Raw genomic sequence first — 19828 nt, 5'->3', positions numbered from 1 at the left:
TTTGACTTAAGCAAAATTAGCAGTTCAATTTATGCTAATGTTATTTCTAAAAATGTGTTTGTTAATAGATTTGCTTGGTTGTTAATTTCACTTGATGGGTGGGCAGGCACTACAGAGACCAAATGATTTGTGTACAAGCCATTATAAAGTCACTTTTCCAAAATGTGTTCCCTTGAAATGCATCCATCAACATGAAGTAATGATGGCAATGACAAGTCCCCTGGCGGTAATAGAGAATAAGGAGTTAGCTTTGTGTATAAAACTGATTTATTTTGGAGCTGGGAGCAGTTTTTCCACCTTCATTTAATAAATGACAAGTGACAGAAGCTCGTCACCGAGCAAATCCGTCAGCGCTGTCACATTTGAGCCCAGTGACGCCTCTGAGGCGCAGATAGAATGTGACTCCTTTTTCGGGGTGTTTACTTCTCTCCACCTTTGCCGTCGTCCATTTAAGCAGTTGACACTTGGTTGCAGGTATATAGGGCCTCTTTGATGACAAGAAAGATGGTGTTGAGGCTGAATTGTTGCTGGGTGGAAAACAACCACCATTGTGGGGTGAAAAGTAGCTGCGTGTAGTGTCTTGGCAGCGTGTGTAATGCTGATCTTTGCTGAGCAGCAGCAAGATGGTGCTAATGGTGCAGGTAAGTACTTCACTGTTGATTGTTCTCTCTGCCTTCATCCGCCGTTTCCTTTGGAGAGCTTGTTGTTTCAGCGATTAGCCTGTCTGCTTCTGATGCGACTTAAGTGGGGTACAGAGTTTTACCACCTTAACCGGTTTTGATGTGAGATACCCCACACATGGCTAGAAAAATGTGCATATGTTCTTACCAGGGTTATAATAGTTTAGGATGTTTAATTAATGTGAGGTTTTATTTTGTTTTTACTTTAATTTTTTAATCTAATTTGTTTGAATTAATTTTTAGAGAGTTTTCATTATTTTAATTGCATTTTTATTAGTTTATTTATGTATGTATGTGTGTGTATGTATATCTATGTACAACGGGTACGGAAAGTATTCAGACCCCCGAGAAATTTTTCACTTTCTGTGTCATTGCAGCCATTTGCCAAAATCAAAAAAGTTCATTTTATTTCTCATTAATGTACACTCAGCACCCCATCTTGACAGAAGAGATGTAGACATTTTTGCAAATGTATTAAAAAAGAAAAGCTGAAATATAATAGGGTCATAAGTATTCACACCTTTTAAAAAAAACCTTCGTATTTAAGTCACATGCTGTCCATTTCTTCTGATCTTCCTTGAGATGGTTCTGCTCCTTTATTGGAGTCCAGCTGTGTTTAATTAAACTGATTGGACTTGATTAGGAAAGGCACGCACCTGTCTATATAAGACCTTACAGCTTACAGTGCATGTCAGCGCAAATGAGAATCATGAGGTGGAAGGAACTGCCCAAGGAGATCAGATACAGAATTGTGGCAAGGCACAGATCTGGCCAAGGTTACAAAAGAATTTCTGCAGCACTCAATGTTCAAGAGCTCAGTGGCCTCCATAATCCTTAAATGGAAAAAGTTTGGGATGACCACAACTCGTCCTCGACCTGGCCGCCAGCCAAACTGAGCAATCGTGGGAGAGGAGCCTTGATGAGAGAGGTAAAGAAGAACCCAAAGATAACTGGGATTGAGCTCCAGAGACGCTGTAGGGAGATGGGAGAAAGTTCCACAACTATCACTGCAGTCCTCCACCAGTCGGGGCTTTATAGCAGAGTTGGCCCGACGGAAGCCTCGTCCGCATGTGTATATGTATATGTACATATCGTCGCTGCCCTGTGAAAAACACTTATCTCAATTTTTTTCATTTTCGACAGTACGATAATGGCTGGCGCTCATGGGAAATGTGGTTGACTTAAGGCAAAACACTCCCGCTTTTGTCCATATGGCGCCACCATAATCATTAAACACTGAAAAGTTATCCGGTGTTGCTTTAAAACTTCGACTGAGGGGTTCAGCACGGCTCGGTGGTAGCCTGGTCGTCTCCCAACCCAGAGGCTGTGGGTTCGATCCCCAGCCCTTGAGTGTCCTTGAGCAAGATACTGAACCCCCAGTGGCTCCTGATGCTGCGTCATCAGTAAGTGAATGCAAATTCAGTGTGAAGCGCTTTGAGTGCCTTAAATAGGTGGAAAAGCGCCATACAAGTCGAAGACCATTTATGATGACTGTGGACGTTCAACTCAAAATAGGGGAAAACGCTCAAACTGGGAGCAATTGTTAGTGTGTGCGTGTAGCCCGCTTTAAGCTGCTGTGACAGTTGAGCTATTGCTGTTGTGGCGGAGTGCTATTTGGCTCACTTTAACTTAATATATGAGATTCATGACCTAGCTCCCACTGCCGATGACAGGGATTATTCCCACGCAGGGCTGAAGGTGTGTCTTTTTTACGAGCAGGTCGTTATTCAGTATCGCTCTCTCTCTTTCACTCACTCGCTCTCTCTCTCTCTCTCTCGTTGCATCCTCATCACTGGTCCACTCTCTCTCCGTCTTCTTGTGACGCTCGCACTCAGCCGCTCGGCCAAAATGAACGCACGAAAGTTGTCCCGAGTGGAGAAAATATGGAAGGTGAGTTGTTGGTTGCCTTTTGACTTGTTTTCAACTCCATCTCTTCTGTCATACTTGTTTCCAATGTAGTCTTGAGTGACCATTCAAGTGAATAACAAGTTGTTTCCAATGATTTTTTTTAAATTTTTTTTCCACGTCGTTTGTTAGCTTTGAAGTAGTGATGAAATAATAAGCACTTGAGTTGACAGCCAACGTTGTGTAATGGCGTTGTAAAATCACTGTCATTGTCCGCCGTTAGTAAAAAGCAACTGCGTGTGATTAAATGTGTATCATTACGGTTTATAGCAGCTGTTTCTCACTCAATTTGTTTGATTTGTAGCTGTGAGCGTGAATAAAAAGGGTGTTTTTATGAACATTTTCTCCTCATTACCTTACTTGACTCATGCGGTAAGATGAGAAAAAAACAGACCCACTGAGTCCAGAGGAAAAATACCTTAATGCACTTTACTTTAAGACTGTGGTTAAGCAGTGTCTGCACTATAATGCACAGAGTGCCTCAGCATTCCCATCGTGCTTTGTTAGCTTTTTTAGGTAGATGCATATTTAATAAGCACCCCCCCCCGTCAAACAGTGATGGCCCTAACCAAGCATTTTAGGGCCCACGCAGAACACATTTTTAATTCTTGTTTATTGATTTCATATGAATAGCGTTCATCTTGTCGTTCCAACAGCATGTTTTGGTTGAGGCACGTTAGCTTAATTGCCACATTTAAATTGAAAGTTGAGATTTTGCAACTTTGCAGGAAAACACATCTCCAGCCAAGTGTCTCTGCACATTTAAATTGGCTATCTCCCATCATTTCCCATGAAGCAACATGAGGGCTCAGCTTGTTGACCATTTGCACATTGCCTGATTCAAAGCACTCATTGAGTGCATGACAATATACTTCCTGCAATTCTATCAGTATCACACGCAGAGTCCAATAAAACCAAAGTCAAACACATCCTGTTCCACATTTCATTTGTTGGTAACTACGTAGCTCCAATAGAAATAATGGAAGTGGCATGAAAGGAGACGTTATGAGGCGGACAATCGAGAGCCCCGAAGCAAAGGTTGAGCAAGTAAACAGAGCTTAATTCAACACAATAAACAAAAAAAATAAAAATAAAAAAAACGGAAGGAAAACAATGATGGGTAAAAAGCCATGATGATAATAGGGATGGGAATTTGTGACAATTTAGCCATTCGGATTCGGCTTATTGATCTTGATCTTTTTCGATTCTAATTGGCTGAATGAAATGACACTGGTCAACAAATTTTTGCAAAATGTTTAAATCAGAGACGCAAGTAAACGATAAACAAATATGTCATAGTAATATACAGTATGTAGTAATATTTATGAATTCAGGGTTAGCTGCAGCAGGTTTATTTTTATCTAAAACGTCATAGCTATAAATTACGATGCATGGTAAAATCTGTATTGTATAAGCTCTTATAAGTCAACTTTTTTAACTTGTTGTCAAACATACATTTAAGGAAACAAAGGCATTGCTGATCAAAATTTGTTGTTGACCATTGTAATATAAATTTTAAATGAGAGAGCTGCACCAATTGGTTGACAGCTAATAAATTATCAAAAAATTGATACTGTTTGATAATCGTTTAATCATTTTGAGACCTAGTTTAATTTCAAATGGTCCAAATCTGAATTTCTGAATTACAGCCTCTCAACAGTAAATTAGTTAAAATATTCTCAATTTTCTCCTCACGGGTGACTAGCGTAACGTAACAGTGACTGTTTAGCATAGCAGTTGAATTAAGCGCAGGTTGATTGGTCATTCCTGGAGAGTGAAGCACAATTATGACTTGGTGCAAAGGCGACTACTGCGTTGTTTTTGGTTTTTAGCCTGTTTTGTTCGCAGAAGGTATGGAGAGTGTTCACTGCATGAAACGCATTTAAACTCGACATTCTGATTAATAGTGCGTTTGTGCAATATGAGTTAAGCAGCAAAATCCACCCGTTTTTAGCCATCACAGCTTGCCTGTTTTCTAAAGCTGAGCAGTGATTGGTCATTAACATGAGCACGGGGTAGTTGTGATGTCATTTTCAGTCGACAGAAGTGACAAAATGGCCGCCCCCAGAGATGGCTAAAAATGAGTGGATTAACTCTTATTCCACAAACGCAACATTTATCAGAAAGCCTTGTTTCAACTAGTGGGCTTGCATAGAACATATTCTTGAAAAAAAATATGTTTGGGTTGATTTCCGCTTTAAGGTATTTATGTTTCAAGGTAAAATTTAAGATGAGTTTTAAAAGCTATCAAAGTAGTTTGTGATAATAGTTTGTGGCATATTTATGTCTAAAACTACAATTATTTTAATTATTTTATATTATTTGAAGTATTAGAGTTTTAAGAAAGATATTTTTGGTGTTACAATCCAAGGAAGGAATGTTGTCTGTCAATTGAAGCGCATACTCATCCACATGTTGCCATATCTGAAACATAAAGATTCTCATCAGCAATGGTGGCATTGGAGAAAGTGGATTTGGCCGAAATGAAGATAGTGTGCTCACTATCTGACTTGTGCACTGTCAGCGCTGCATCAGTCTCACAGGAGATGCGGAAGCAGTTTTGTAAGCCCTGCGTCAGTCGTATGTCAAAGCCAATGCATATTTCATGCTTCAGTACCTCCGCATGGACCCAACTCGAAGCTGCAGAGGTGAATTTGAACAAAGTTTCTTTAATTCCTTCTATAGGGGTACCTAAAAATCTAAACAACACAATGGTTGCCCAAGTAATATGCCTACAAAGTCAAATAAAGCTTCTTCGTAGCCGGTCCTATTCATGAAATGGTGAGCTCTGAGCATTAGCTTCAATGCTATTGTTCAGTTGTCAACTAAATTCACACACAAGCGGTACATTTTACACAAAGTGCTCTGGCCCCTCCAGTGTGCATGCCCCAACCTGACGGTGGCTGTAGTGTAACACAGTTAGACTTGATCGATGACCCCAAGTAGAAAGCAAAATAACTGATGCTACGGCTCAACTCCAGCAGGTGTGATTGTTTCTACAGAAAATTCAACCTGCTGTATACCATCGAGTATTGTTGCCTGTTCTATTTTTATGTTACTGCAGTGATTTGATTTGGTTTAAAACGGCCGCAATAGCAATTTATTTTTTAGCTTCTCCTGGTGTTTGCATTGTACATTAGCTTATGCTAATGATGTGATGTGATGTTAAATTGATAGTACTTTGAATCAATATCCAAATTAATGAACGGCTTGAATCAAGAACATTTGGCCTCTCATTGGGCCTAGATACTGAATCTTTGGGTTCGACTGGACTCGATTGCCCTTTTCAATCGCCATTTTCAACTTGAAAGCTGAATCATAGGCAATAGGGTTCATTTTCAGCAGGATGAGTTGAGCAAATCTGAATACCAATCTGAAAGCTTTATCATTCACGGATTTGATTTAAAAGGTGAATTGGAAAAAATACAACATAGTTCCTTAATTGGCACCATGATACCACAAAATGACGTATAGCCCATTTTATACAGTGCTTTCACCTGAGCGCAATAGCAGTCAATAGGTGAATTTTTCAGCAATGAAATGGTGGACGGTTTGTTAAAATAAATGAATCTGCAAATGGGTGATCCCTGCAGATCAAATGCATTTTTTTTTTTTAGCGCGGTGGCTTGAAAATTACTTCAATTTCACAGCTATTTTCTGTATATATCCCCTGTTGTAGCTTTTCTTTGAGAGTCGTTCCGAGTATGATCATATACGTCGTGTGTATTAAATGCTTTTCATGAGAGCTAGCAGGAGTAATTAAAGACGCTCTCGGCGCCAAGGTCTCTGTCGGCTGTTGGAGTCCTTGGAGATGTGGAGTAGTTTGATGATGAAAACCTTTTCAGTCCCGGCTGAATGGAGCAGCGTTCATTCACATCCTTTCCACTCGTTTTCTTTTAATCACACACTTCTGCCTCTCTGCTCCCCCTTGCTTTCAAAGGAATAGAATAGTCCTGCATTATTAATTATCCTATCCTTGAATATAATTAATGATCATGGTAATGTAATATATTGTACTGTGTTTGCTATTAATTCTATGTTCAATACCCTGCCTCACAGATCTAAAATACATATTGAAATGTATTGTGTTCCATTTAAAACCCTAATAAAGAGCTTACACGGTTTACATACTGTAGATGGACCTGCAAATGGGTTGATGTGCAATGTGCTGACTGAGGCTACCTATCTATTTTTTAATGCGTGCCTTGTCTGCGCTACACTTAATGAACAACTTTACTGCCTTATCATTGGTTTTATGTTCCTTCTGTGGGGCTTGATTTTCTGACTCATAGCCAGCCCACCACACTCATGTTTGTTTGGTTTTGAACGTGTGCAGAATGGTGTCTTTGCAAGTACTTAGATAATCAAAGAAGACACTTTAATGGAGCGATCCAACAAGCGATATTCTCTTGGATTTGTGACAAAGGTGGGAATGAGAAGGTCTGTCAATGTTGGCAATTGTATTTATGCAGGCTTGTAAATGGACTATCAATGAATAAATATATCATTTTAAACCACCTAATGAGCACATTAAATCCGACAGTGCGTGAGCCCAACCAAAATGATCACATTTTAACAACAATGTAAAAACTTATTGCAAAGTTACCGTACAATTTGAAGTTGTGTGTTGAGAGTTTGTAAACAGTCTCGCAAGTCATTCCTCACAATAAAAATGACATGGAGAAGATTTTGCTTCCGCAATGTAGTTGCAGTTAAGCTAACAGTTAATGTTGCGGTATGGCTTTGGACAGTGTAAGAGCGCACGTGCCAATTTTTTTCCTCGTTATGTTTGAGGTCTTACATTTTAAAACACGGTTACGGCTTTAGAAATCATTAGACAATTACATTTCTGAAGAAATTGCATCTGAATGTTAAAATGCTGAATGGAAAAATATGGAAGCATGTGGAATGATGTGGAATGATCTGGAACAAGCTGAGCTGGTTGAAGTTGGAATGGTTTGAATTGGTCAATAAATGTGGAAACTGGAGGTGTTTATAAAACAATTTTGAAGTTGAGGCTTTTGAAAATGTAACTTGTGACATTAGGGAAGGTTTGATTTGACCAATGTTGATGCTGCAATGGTTTGAATAGGTCAAGAAATGTTGGAGGAGGGAATCATGTAGAACATGTCTTGGGAATTTTGTTGGTGAAAAAAAATTAAATTCTGATATGTGGTAATATTTGACAATCATTCCCAAGGTGACTCAAATGAGCAGAACATTTTGAATTTCAAATTGCAATGATGTGACTCTGTTTTGTTGAATGTGTTATTAGGAGTGAATGAACAATTTTCTGTGGTAGTTTTAGTAGTGGAAAATGTGAAATTTTGAAATGTGTGGGATTATGGCAACATTGAATTGAATGAGCTTAGCATTTTGAATTTCAAATGAAATGGCATGAATCGATTATATTGAATGAATGGGTTTCGTGTGAAAAATTTTAAATGGTGGGAAAACTTGAGAAAAATAGTACCAGGATGGCATGAATTTTTGTAATACGTTGAAACTGGAATATTGTGAATCATATATAAAATGTCTACAGTATTCACACGATGTGTGTTCCCCTGTTAAAATAAATAGTAATAAATATAATTAAAAAAAAAAAAAATTTAAATGTAATTTCATTGCATCTTGGAATATCTTATTTAGAGGCAGTTCAGCATTGAAAGGAAGAGGCTTGAGAGTCAATCAGAGGTGAACCTGCCAGGATGAAAAAGAATAATGAAAGTGGAAAATGGACAAAAAAATATCAGCAATTGCACACATCACATGGTCCTTTTTTCAATGCAAATCAACAATGTTCTGCTTGACTCAGCTTCAGAAAACAGGGGAACCGTGATTGGTTGTTACCTGAGCCCTGAGCAACTGTGATGTCATTTTCAGTCAACAGTAAGCAGCAAAATGGCTGCTCTCTGAGAAGGCGGGTGGATTTTGCTGCTTGGAAGTGGAAGTCAACCCAAACATATTTTTTTCAAGAATATGTTCTATGTAAACCATTAGTTGGAATAAGGCAATATGATTAATATGAATTATGAGTAAAGCAGCAAAATGCACCCGTTTTTAGCCATCTCAGGGGGCGGGCATTTTGTCACTTCTGTTGACTGAAAATGACATCACAGACCCTCAGGGCTCACATAACGACCACTCACGGCTCACCTGTTTTCTGAAGCTGAGCCATGATTGGTCAGTATCTAAACCTTGTGCATCTGTGATGTCATTTTCGGTTGACAGAAGTGACAAAATGGCCGCCCCCACGGATAGCTAAAAACGGGTGAACTTTGTTGCTTAACTCATATTCCATAAACACAATTGTAGTCTAGTGGGCCTGCATAGAACATATTCTTAAAAAAACATTAGAAATGTTCGATACCACTTTTTTCAGACCAATACCACAACAAGTATTCACTCTTTGAGTACATACCGATACCTCTAGTTCTTTTGATATATAAAATTTCATTCAACACAATGACAAAAAAATTGTGAACAAAGACACAGATGATGATGTGTCAAAACCGCCGTAGTATAGCGCCAACTACTGCTGAGGAGGACCTACTCGATGTCAGATCGATTTTGTTTACCCTACGTATCCGTGGCTGGTATGACAGCTTCAACAAGTACCGGTCCCTTAAAATAAGGCTGGTATCGGCAACAATTCCGATAAATGCTGTCAGTACTCACCCATCTCTAGTTCACATTGTACACAGGTCATTTGTTATTATCGGTATTATCTAGCCCCACTTTTGTCTCAGGAGAGAAAAAAAATCATGTAGCCATCCCCGGAGGCAGTTTGAGCTATAAAAGCTCGCCCAGTACTGATTTTACCATGCGTTGTAATTTATAGCTATAACGTTTCAGAAAAAAAATTCCACCAGCTACTTAACCCTTAATTCATAAATATTCTGAGTCGACATAGATATCATCTCGAAAGGTTTACTTGCATCACTGATTTAAAAAATGTAGTACATATTTGATGACCAGTGTAATAGGTCAATGCTGAATGGTGAACCATCTTTTTGCATCAAGCCTATTTACCAATTGACTGATTCTAACAGGAAGATACTGATGAGGGTCCAAAAGTCCTGCATTTGTTTCCTTCTTCACTTTTTACCCACTGGGACACATTTTGACTCTTAAGTACACCATCCATCTGACGTCTCCGGTTTAAACCTTTTATACGCCGTGATTTACAGCGGCAGTTCCACAGACCAAGCTGGCCCTCCGTGTTGCCCTCGCGCCCCCCAACCGCATCCCAGCCCCCCGGGGTGCAAGTGCAGGTGCACGAATGCCAGCAGACAACAGGGACGAATGTGATTGAGCAGCTGCCCGGCCACAACAGCTGATTTAAAAAATCAGCAGGCCTTTGACTGATGGCCTTTTGAACAACACCTTGGTGAATGTGACTTTAGTGTGAATGTGAGAAAACACTATTACCTGAAAATGTGGCCAAGCAATACATTACGCATGGGCCTTACACACAAAAAAAAAAAACATTGTAGCATCGTGAGAACACATGCGTTCATAATAAAACACGGCAGAGAACGACTTCCTGTCAGGCCTTATTGGCGCTAACTGATAACGATCCGTGTTCTGCTCTTTGTCGGGTGCTCTCGTCTGTGCCGTTCAGTTTTCCCATCAGTCTTTTTTTTTTTTTTTTCCCTCCGACTGAATGTGCATCTGTGTCCTCTGCATGGCAGGAAGGATTGAAGGATTGAAGAACGATGTCAGTCCACTAGTGAGCACTAGGGGGAGCAAGCATGCAGTGCGTCTGCAGTTTGTGTTGGCGTCTCTCTCTCTTTCTTTCTCTCTCTGTCTCTTTTTTTTTTTTCTTATCTGTCTTAGCATCTGGAAGTGTCCTTGCATTTTATTAGCGTACTGCATCAAACTGAAAGCTGTTTGTGTTATTTTGAATACTGGGCAGCATGGCAGATGAGTGGTTAGCGCATGCACCAAAGAGTTCTGAGGTTGGGGGTCCAACCCTGAAGCAAGGGTTTTAATAAATAAGAAAAAATATGTCACTGTAACGGGGAGGACGAATGTAAGGCTGCATCTATCGAAAAGTATTTGAGTATCCTACTGAAAATTCTATAATATGTGTTCAGATAAACGTCCGGTTTTGCTCATATTTTGCTTACAGTAATAACCAACCGTCAATTGTTTTTCCTTTTATATAATCACCATTTTTTATTTCTTGAATTCACAATGTGCAAAGCAGCAAATTGTATTTTATCGTTTCTGGGAGGGTGAAACAAATATAAATTTAAACTTAAACTTAGCATTTCTTCAAAAACAAAGTATTGAATTAAAAAAAAAAAAGGCTCTAACAGCCTTTGTTCAACTTCACTCGACCAGCTAGCATTTTAGCATGCAACATAATACAATAGGTTCATGGCTGTGCGTTTATAAGTTTGTAAGATAAATTTATAGCGGTTAACTCAGAGTGAATATTCTTTATGCTACTATTTTCGAACGGTTAAACCTAAAATCAAGACACCTTGTTGAGAGGAGACAGTTGAAATGGTAATCTTGATTAAATGTTGATTAATGTTCTCATCAATTACAGTGAAAGTGTTTATCTTATTCACTTGTGAGATAATAACCTTTAATAAGGGTTTTAAGGACTTTATCTAGTTCAGGGAATAAGAGACGTTTCTAAAATGTGCATTTTGGTGGTAAATGTTAGGCAGGTAATTTAAGATGTCAGTTAATTGCAACTCACCATCGAGGCGCAAAATGTCAATTTTGATTCGCAAACTTGTCAATATGAGCCTGCCAATTGGCTGGGGTCCAGTCTAGCGTTTAGCTTGCCGCTTCCCCGAAGTCAGCTGTGAAAGGCTCCAGCTCCAGCTAACAAAGACAGCTACTACACAAAATGGACTGATGGATGATTGATTTTTCATTCATCATTTGTTTTTGTTGTATCACCGTCAGACATTGCTAATGTTTTTGTTGAATGCTCTGGTTACCAAGGTAACAATGGCAAACCATCACTGTCAATGCTTGACGCATTTTCGATGCCATGTTAACAAGCGATCTATGTAAATAAAATGAATTTGACAAGAAAAGACTCACGCGTATGAGGATTACAGTGTAATCCTCTCGTAACATTTTTACAGGTTCTTGCTGCTGCCTCGCAACCAAAACTGGTACAATGCCGCATTCAATATACTACATCCCTCAATTTATTTACTGTATTATTGCTTCTTTGCTGCAGTTCTTGATTTGTGATTGTTGCTTCTGCCTCTAAAGCATCCATCCACCCATTATTGAACCTAGGGGCAATTTAGAGTGTCCAATCAACCTACTAAGCATGTTTTTGGAATGTGGGAGGAAACCGGAGTACACGGAGAAAACCCACGCAGGCACGGGGAGAACATGCAAACTCCACACAGGGAGTCCGGAGCCGGGATCGAACCCACGACCTCTGAACTGTGAGGCGGACGTTATAACCAGTCGTCCACCGTGCCGCCCGCCTCTAAAGGAGTGCGTCTCAATTATTTTCCAGTACACTCCCCAGGAAAAAAAATTGCGCTCCGCCAACTATGATTTATTTTTCTATTAAATTAAGTGCACTTATGTGTAAATTGTATCCTTATTAACATTAAAGAAAGAAACAAAAAAGAAAATCGATCCTTACTACCAAAAATAACTTTATTAACATTGATTTTTAATCCCTCTCTGCCTTTCTTTTCATCCCTGTTAATTCTTTTTCCATGGTGTCGCTTAAGGGTTTGTTTACTGCACTTCAAATCACCTTCGAGCTAATACTCCCTGCCCACACTCTGACAATGAGAGCGCCACTGCCACCTACTGTAGCGGAATGGAAATGAATCAAATGTAATGTCTATTATGCACAAGTGGGGAAAAGCCGAAAGGATAACAACAACAGAGCAACCAAATTCACCAAAGTTACAACCAATCCAAGAGACATTAAAAACAACGACCAACAGAGGGAGACAGAACGGAGAAGCCTGGCGTGTCGCCTGATTTTCTTAGATGAAAAGGAAAAACATAAGGAAGGGGGAGGAGGGGGAAACAAGTCACAAGCTTTGATCCTATAAGTGAAGGGCACGGTATGGGATTGGAAAAAACTTCGACGACAACAACATGAACTGGCGGTGTTGGGAAAATTCATTTTGTACGCAAACTACGATGAAAAGCCGTTGATGATAGGGTTGTGTATTGCGTCGTGTGATCATGTGAGTGTGTGCGCTTACATCTGTGTCCTCAGTATGGCGTCATATGTCTCTTTTTTGTAAGTGAATCTTGAGTACCTCTATAGAATTCAGGATGCTCAGATTTGTATTTATTTGCCATTACAATGACTCCGTAATTAATTATAGAGTTGATTCTGCACTTATACTTTCGCAAATGGCCGAGATTGAATGAATCATTTCCTTGCTGTGTTTAAAAAAAAAAAAAAAAGCTAATAATGCCCCTTCAGAGAGCATTAATGGCACTAATGGGCATTGGTGTAACGAGGGAGTCATTTCCGTCCTCCATCCCGCTTGCTTCTGCCTCTCCTCCGCAATATTGTTCAGCTCCTTCTCTCCCCGCAGACAATTGGATTGAAAGGCCAGCGGCTGTGCACAGTCTGTGCATGACTTCTGAGGAAATACACTCTAGCTTATATTCCTGTGTGCGTGTGCGCGCGCAGTGCAAATAGGCAGACAAGCTGTGCTAACAAGAACGTGGCTTGTGTGTGTGTGTGCACAGACTGATGTGAAACACACAGAGCAGATAGAGCTCCGACACTAACAATGTTTTGTTACGAGCAGCAACTATTTCTGCTGTATGTGGGAGGACACTAACAGTGTCTCCCAAGAACCAGGCCGGCAGCAGCGGCAACCGCAGCAGCAGCAGCAGCAGCAGCAGCAGCAGCAGCAGCAGCAGCCCTCTTTGTTTTACAAGCACACACAACACAGCTGCACACACAGCACAGCCAATCTCATTCTTTTCTCCACTGGTAATATGCAAATGTATCCTCTCCTGCCTTTTACTGTCAGCCGGGAATTGGGCATTTCAATTTGGTGAGAAACGATGAGAACGCTCCCGAAAAGAACATCGGCGATACCTGGAAGGATATTTTTTTTTTGTTGCATTCACACTTGTCTCCATTTGCTTGGTATTGGTGTGAAAGTGAGCAGTGATTTGATCCACGCCGACAGCTCGTTTAGATCGTCAGCTGAGCCGTCAGATGGAGCCTGTAGATTGTAACGGACGTGTGACAAATTCATGGGAAAATAAATAATTTGTACTGACAGGATTGGGAAAGGAAAGTCATAATATGATCATATCTGAATATTTTCCAATGATAGCAATCATGTTTCAGAACATAAAAGAACAGCTAAGTGACCTTTCAATAAGCCAGCCCCCACTTGTTGCCAGGTTAGACAAACGTTCAAATGATGCTTCCATTTTCTGCACTACAGTCACAGAAGTCTTCAGAAAAAAAACCTCTCACACGACCCAAAAAATACTCACACCAAACAAAAAAACAAACTCACTCACACAAAAAATACTTCCGCCGACAAACCCCTCACTGTCACCCAGAAAATGCTCACAATCACCAACAAACATCTCACGCAGAATAAAAACAAACACACTTGCCAAAATCTCAGCAATACAAAAAACGCACCCTTACCAAATGACTCAGGACAACAACAAAAAAAATCCACTCACCTTTCATCTCCATAAAAAAGGGTCACACCAAAACTCTAACATTCACTAAAAGCCTCTCAATCATGCCCCAAAACTTTCCCACGCACCAAGAAAAGCCTCATCCCAAAAAACAGCTGTCACGCTAAGAAAACTCACCTGCACCCAAAAAACTCTCACATTCACAAAAAACACAACAAAAAAAAACTACATCAACTCTCACCAAAAAACTCACACTCACATTAAAAAACTCTCACACCCCCAAAAAATCACTTACTCACATCAACAAAACTTTCACTCTCATCCAAAAACACACACAGCAAAAATTGTCCCAATCAACAAAAAAAACTCTTACTCATATAAAAAATCTCTCATGTGGAAAAACTCTCACACTCACAAAAACTCTCATGCTAACAAAAAACCTCAATCACACCCAAAAACTGTCACCCCCTCCAAAAAAGCATTCACTCTCACCAAACAAAACTTTCACCCTCACACAAAAACTCACACAGCAAAAAATTGTCACAATCAACAAAGAGCCTCTTACACACACAAAAAATCTCTCATTAACAAAACGTCTCACACTTACCCAAAAACTCTCACCCAGACAAACTGTCGCCATCGTCAAAAACCTCTCATTCACGTCCTCACAGTCACAAAAAACTCTCACACTCAATCACGCCAAAAAGCATTCACTCAAACTCCTCAAAACCCTTTACACACAAAAAGCTCCTAGTCACATCAAAAAGCCTCTCACACTTATCCAAAAGGACTCTCCCCCTTAGAATATTCTCAATTGGAAGAAAAAACCTGTCACTCACACCCAAAAAAAACCTCACCCCTAACTCACAACAAAAAAATCATAACTGACAGGAAAAAAACTCACATTCTCACCAAAAAAACTGTCATAACAATCAAAAAACCTCTCACTCACCAAAAACCTCCCACATAAACCAATAAAACTTTTACACACTACAAAAAACTAGCACACAAATCTCAGTCACACCAAAAAATCTCCTACACTCACCAAAGTGTGTGAAAGATTCAGTCAATGTTATTTTCGGCCCATGCGGCATGCACCTCATTTATAATGCTTTGACTAATAGCATGCTCTTGAATAATATCCATCCATCCATTATCTATACCGTTTATCCTCACAAGGGTCGCGGGGCGTACTGGAGCCTATCCCAGCTATCTTCGGGCAGTAGGCGGGGGACACCCTGAATTGGTTGCCAGCCAATCGCAGGGCACACAAAGACAAACATCCGCACTCACAATCACACTTAGGGGCAATTTAGAGAGTCCAATCAACTTACCATGCATGTTTTTGGAATGTGGGAGGAAACCGGAGTACCCGGAGAAAACCCACGCAGGCACGGGGAGAACATACAAACTCCGCACAGGGAGGCCGGGGCCGGGATCGAACCCACGACCTCTGAACTGTGAGGCGGACGTGCTAACCAGTCGACCACCATGCCGCCCTCTTGAATAATATAAGAGGTTAAATTAAATGTGATCATTTTCAACAAAATAACATTCACCTCTCACATTCACCCAAAAACCCTTTTCAAACTCACCCCAAAAAAACTCTCACACCCTCAAGTATGCACCTCATATCATAATGCCTTTTTTTTTTTTTTTTTTTTTTAAACCATGTCTTATACTATTGTGAAAAAATAGAGCAAGCAATAATCACCTCCTGTTTGCGGGCTATTTATCTTCTGACATTTGCTCCCGAACCCATTAGCATGTTCTCACATCTATGAAAAGCAGTGAGGTGTGTGGTGGGTCAGAGGAGCCCATTCATTGAGCTGCAGAGGTAAAGTGAACCTCCCACGTGGCAGCGCGTCAGCTGCTGTCTGCGCCCACGGTCGTCATTATTTTAGCAAATCACCAGATATCCTTGAACACTCCTGCTCGCTTGCTCTCCTCCTCCTCCTCCTCCTCCTCCTCCTCGCTCTGCCTGCCTCTCTCGCTCTCTCTCCGTATCTCTGTAGTCTTCATTATTCTGCACCTGTCAGCAGTGGACGGAAGCTGCACGCTCATCCCTCCTTCCTCTCCTCCTTTCATATTTACGCCCATGACTTCTGCGAAAGATGGCAACGGGCCGGCTAAAGGCGCTCAGCAGCCGGACCAGGTAGGACCTCGCGTGCTTCTCCTCGCCATCTCTTTCAGTTGTCTTCACATCAGCGGATATTTGACATGGGGGTCGGGACACTTGTGTCTCGGAGTTGCTGCCACGCGAATGTCGAAGGTGCTCAGCTTGGAATAACTTGGGCACAACTTGAATTTTAAATAATTCACGAAGTTGTTGTAACCTCAACCCTGTGCAGCAGCCTGAGCCAGGCTCTCTAATTGAGCCTTAGATTTCAGGGACCTCATCAGATTTTGGAGGAGCGCTGACGTAAAACGAGGGTGGAGGTGAACAAGAGTGGGTGATAAATGATGTGGGTGTCATTGGGAGTGTGGATGAGGCCGGAGGGAACGCTGGGACTCGATGTAATGACGTGTTTTCACAGGCGCGCGCGCACGCACGCACACTCTACACAAGTGAGATAGTGGCTCGGTTAATGTCATTGCATGGCTATGAAGAGCTTGAGTGCAATAAAATTAAAGTCGTTTCGTCAACAGCTTGATTGTTAATGTTGCCGCACAGCAGGTGTCCCATTGTTATGTTGTCAGGACATTTTCAAGGTCTGTAAGCATGAGGAGGCTAACAAAACTCTGAGCTTCAGTGGATGTAAACAGTGAACGCACCACTGTTAAAATACTGCATATATATATATATATATATATATATATATATATATATATATATATATATATATATATATATATATATATATAGTCCATAGTCTGTAATTTTTTTGTCCACTTCTTTTACTGCATAAAAGTTGAACGCGAACATCAGTTTTTGTCATTTGCATAAATGATCCATTCATTTTTATTTTTTAACCTTTGAAATCCTGTTTTGATTGCATAAAACACCTTGTAAAACAACCTCAAAAATGACATATTAATACATTTTTAGTGCCAACTTTTCTCTCTTATGGTGTAGTTCAGTAAGACTAGCATAGCCTAGCATAGGTATGTTTGGCGCGAAAGCAACCCTATACACCAGAAAGTCTATGTTCACTTTTTTCTACCTACTTTTTTATACCCATGGCGTGTGCATCACATCACATGTAACTATTTCAGAGGTTTTTTTTTTTTTTCTTTTACTGCATCCCGCTCACACATTTATGAGCAGCGCCTTGGAGTTTTCACCATGCATAAAACCTCCCCGAAAATGAGTTGTGTAGCTAATTTACAAGCGCTGTTGAAAAGGTGGCAAGGGCGTGTGTTGTCAGACAAATGGAGGCTCTCCGATGTACGAAAAGTGTTTATGTCCGTCTTCATTTGTTGGACAATGACCTGTATCACCTTTTTCACCATCGACAGCTTGTTACAACACTGTTTGCATCTAGGGAAATGAATGAATTACTGGGCTACACATTTCAACGCTGACCTTGCTAACATCAACTAGTGATCCGGGCTTGCTCTTAAATGATGCAGAGATATCATCACCAGCGCGGGAAGCACAGCTGAGAGGCACGGCTGATTTTTAAACCCTCCTGCTTTGAATGCATCAGCGCATCCTTCTTTTAATCCCAAATATAAGCCAATAAATAGACAAGAAAAGGGCAGATGTCTTCATTAGCGTAGTTGTTAAGAGCACACGGGAGGACGAATCTCTGCTTTCCTTCTCTGATACGTGATCACTCGCTGTCTTGTTTTGAGCGCCAAAAGAAGGCACATGCTTGATTGTGATGCTTTGAAGACAACCCGGAGCGAGAGAGCATTTCAATGGTCGCTCTCTCGATGCTTTTTTTTTTTCCACTTGTCAGGCTGCCGACAGTATGGCTGCAATTACGTTGCGGGTCCAAGTGCCCAAATTCACTGATTTGATTTTGTTGTTTGCTTTTTAATCTATTTCCATTTGGAACATGTATGTGGGGCAAAATACTCTAGTAACCTTTGGGCCACAATACTAAAAGTAGGTAAAGTTTATGTTAGCAATAAGACAAGTATCAGAACATGATCTGGCTCACGGTGCATGGATGTGTGCTCACTTTGAACAATATGCTCCACTATGCACTGGCTGACCCAGGAATTATTTTGCTTTTGTTATGATGGAAGCATCTCTCGCGTATCATATTTAGACCATATTTAGTGTTGATTCAGATTTTCAGCAGGTTTCCCCAACCTTCCTCCCCCACTTTCTGTGTTTAGGAAAAATCCTATGAGAGTCTGATCTGGGCATTTGTTACACCCGCATTGGCAGGTATCCGAGATGTATTTTCTCCCTCCTGATTGTGTCACTTGAAGCACCTAATTGAACAATCAAGAGGGACCTCTAATGACCGATGTTACCTTTGACCTCATCTTCTCCAACGCAGTCGTCTCAGGGCAGATGTCCTTTCAAATCAATAGGCAATTACCTCAGCTATCCTTTCAAGTCGATAGGATTCTTGCTTTGATAAGCAACAAAAAAAAAGGGCAAAGTTTTGAATTGATTGGTTGCAGTTGGTCTAAACAGTGATTATACAACTACTTATTAGTTTAGTGATTTTAATGCTATAATGACGATAAGCGGTCCAATGTTATAGCAGTTCACAGGTGAAATATTTCTCGGAAAAGAGTCCCAAAAAACGTTTTCTATAACACATTGGTTGAGTTCTTTTTTTTTTTTTTTTTTTTTTTTTTTTTGATTCAAAATAGAACAAAGAATGTTCCTAATATGTTTACATGAAGCGAAATTGTTATTTTAAGATCTTTGTGTTTTACACACTTTTTTAAACTGCTGTCCTGAACGCAACCGTACACGTTGTTGTTTGTCTCGGGTGAAACATCCACAATGCAGGCTTGGGGGAGCATGAAAATACTCACTAAACAATATCGGTGATGTTGCCTTTGTAGCATTGAGTCTGCATTCAGTGATTAATTTACCTTCCCTTCAGTGAGCGAGCATTGAAGAAAAGGCTGATTTACTTCCCGCTGAGCCAATCACAACTAAATCAATGGTCTTTTACTTGCTTCTCTGAAGATTAAAAAGACGCCAGGAGAAATAACTTTTTAAAGATATTTCACATTTTTACTTTGCTTTCTCATTCACTGGGGATGGCATTGTTATTCATTTTATTTATTTATTTATAAAGTCCACACAAAGCCTGGAAAATGCTGATTGACATGTTCGCGTTTTGTAGTTTTTCTCCGTTTTATTTGGAACAAAGCCATCTTGTTCCCCTTTGTTGTCGTGCAAAGAAAATCTCAGCCTGCGCGTTTTTTGTGACTTGGCATGGATTTTTTTTTTTTTTTTTTTTAAGGTTTCACTTTTTTCAACAGACACAGCTGGATAGTGGTGACTATTTGGTCTCTGAAACTATTGTTCATTTATATGGTGGCTAATTTACTTTGCTTGCAATTGTAATGGTTGAGCAAAGCGCTTGTACTTTCTTTTTACAAGTCAACACAAACACTTTATTTTTTCATGCTGTTGTGGACAAGATGACACTTTAAAAGGACGATTGTGTGTGTAATCGTGCATA

General features: G+C 40.2%; 1 protein-coding gene across 3 annotated transcripts in view; it reads left to right on the top strand.

Moving 5' to 3' along the window:
- The window catches only part of dpp6b (dipeptidyl-peptidase 6b), an 80701-nt gene that overhangs the window by 29710 nt on the left and 31163 nt on the right, over nucleotides 1-19828 (top strand). The window contains exon 1 of one of the 3 annotated variants that reach the window (XM_086043370.1): nucleotides 16262-16377. The exons of the other annotated variants lie outside the window; for them this stretch is intronic. Coding sequence (XP_085899496.1) covers nucleotides 16321-16377 — 57 coding nt within the window. The 5' untranslated portion in view covers nucleotides 16262-16320. Of the gene's footprint in view, nucleotides 1-16261; nucleotides 16378-19828 lie in introns of those variants that run through there. 3 annotated transcript variants of the gene reach the window in all.

Source organism: Filicampus tigris, chromosome 10, assembly GCF_054856515.1.
Source record: "Filicampus tigris isolate MCC_2025a chromosome 10, RoL_Ftig_1.0, whole genome shotgun sequence".
Lineage (NCBI taxonomy): Eukaryota > Metazoa > Chordata > Actinopteri > Syngnathiformes > Syngnathidae > Filicampus > Filicampus tigris.
This window is presented reverse-complemented; position numbering and strand designations above follow the sequence as displayed.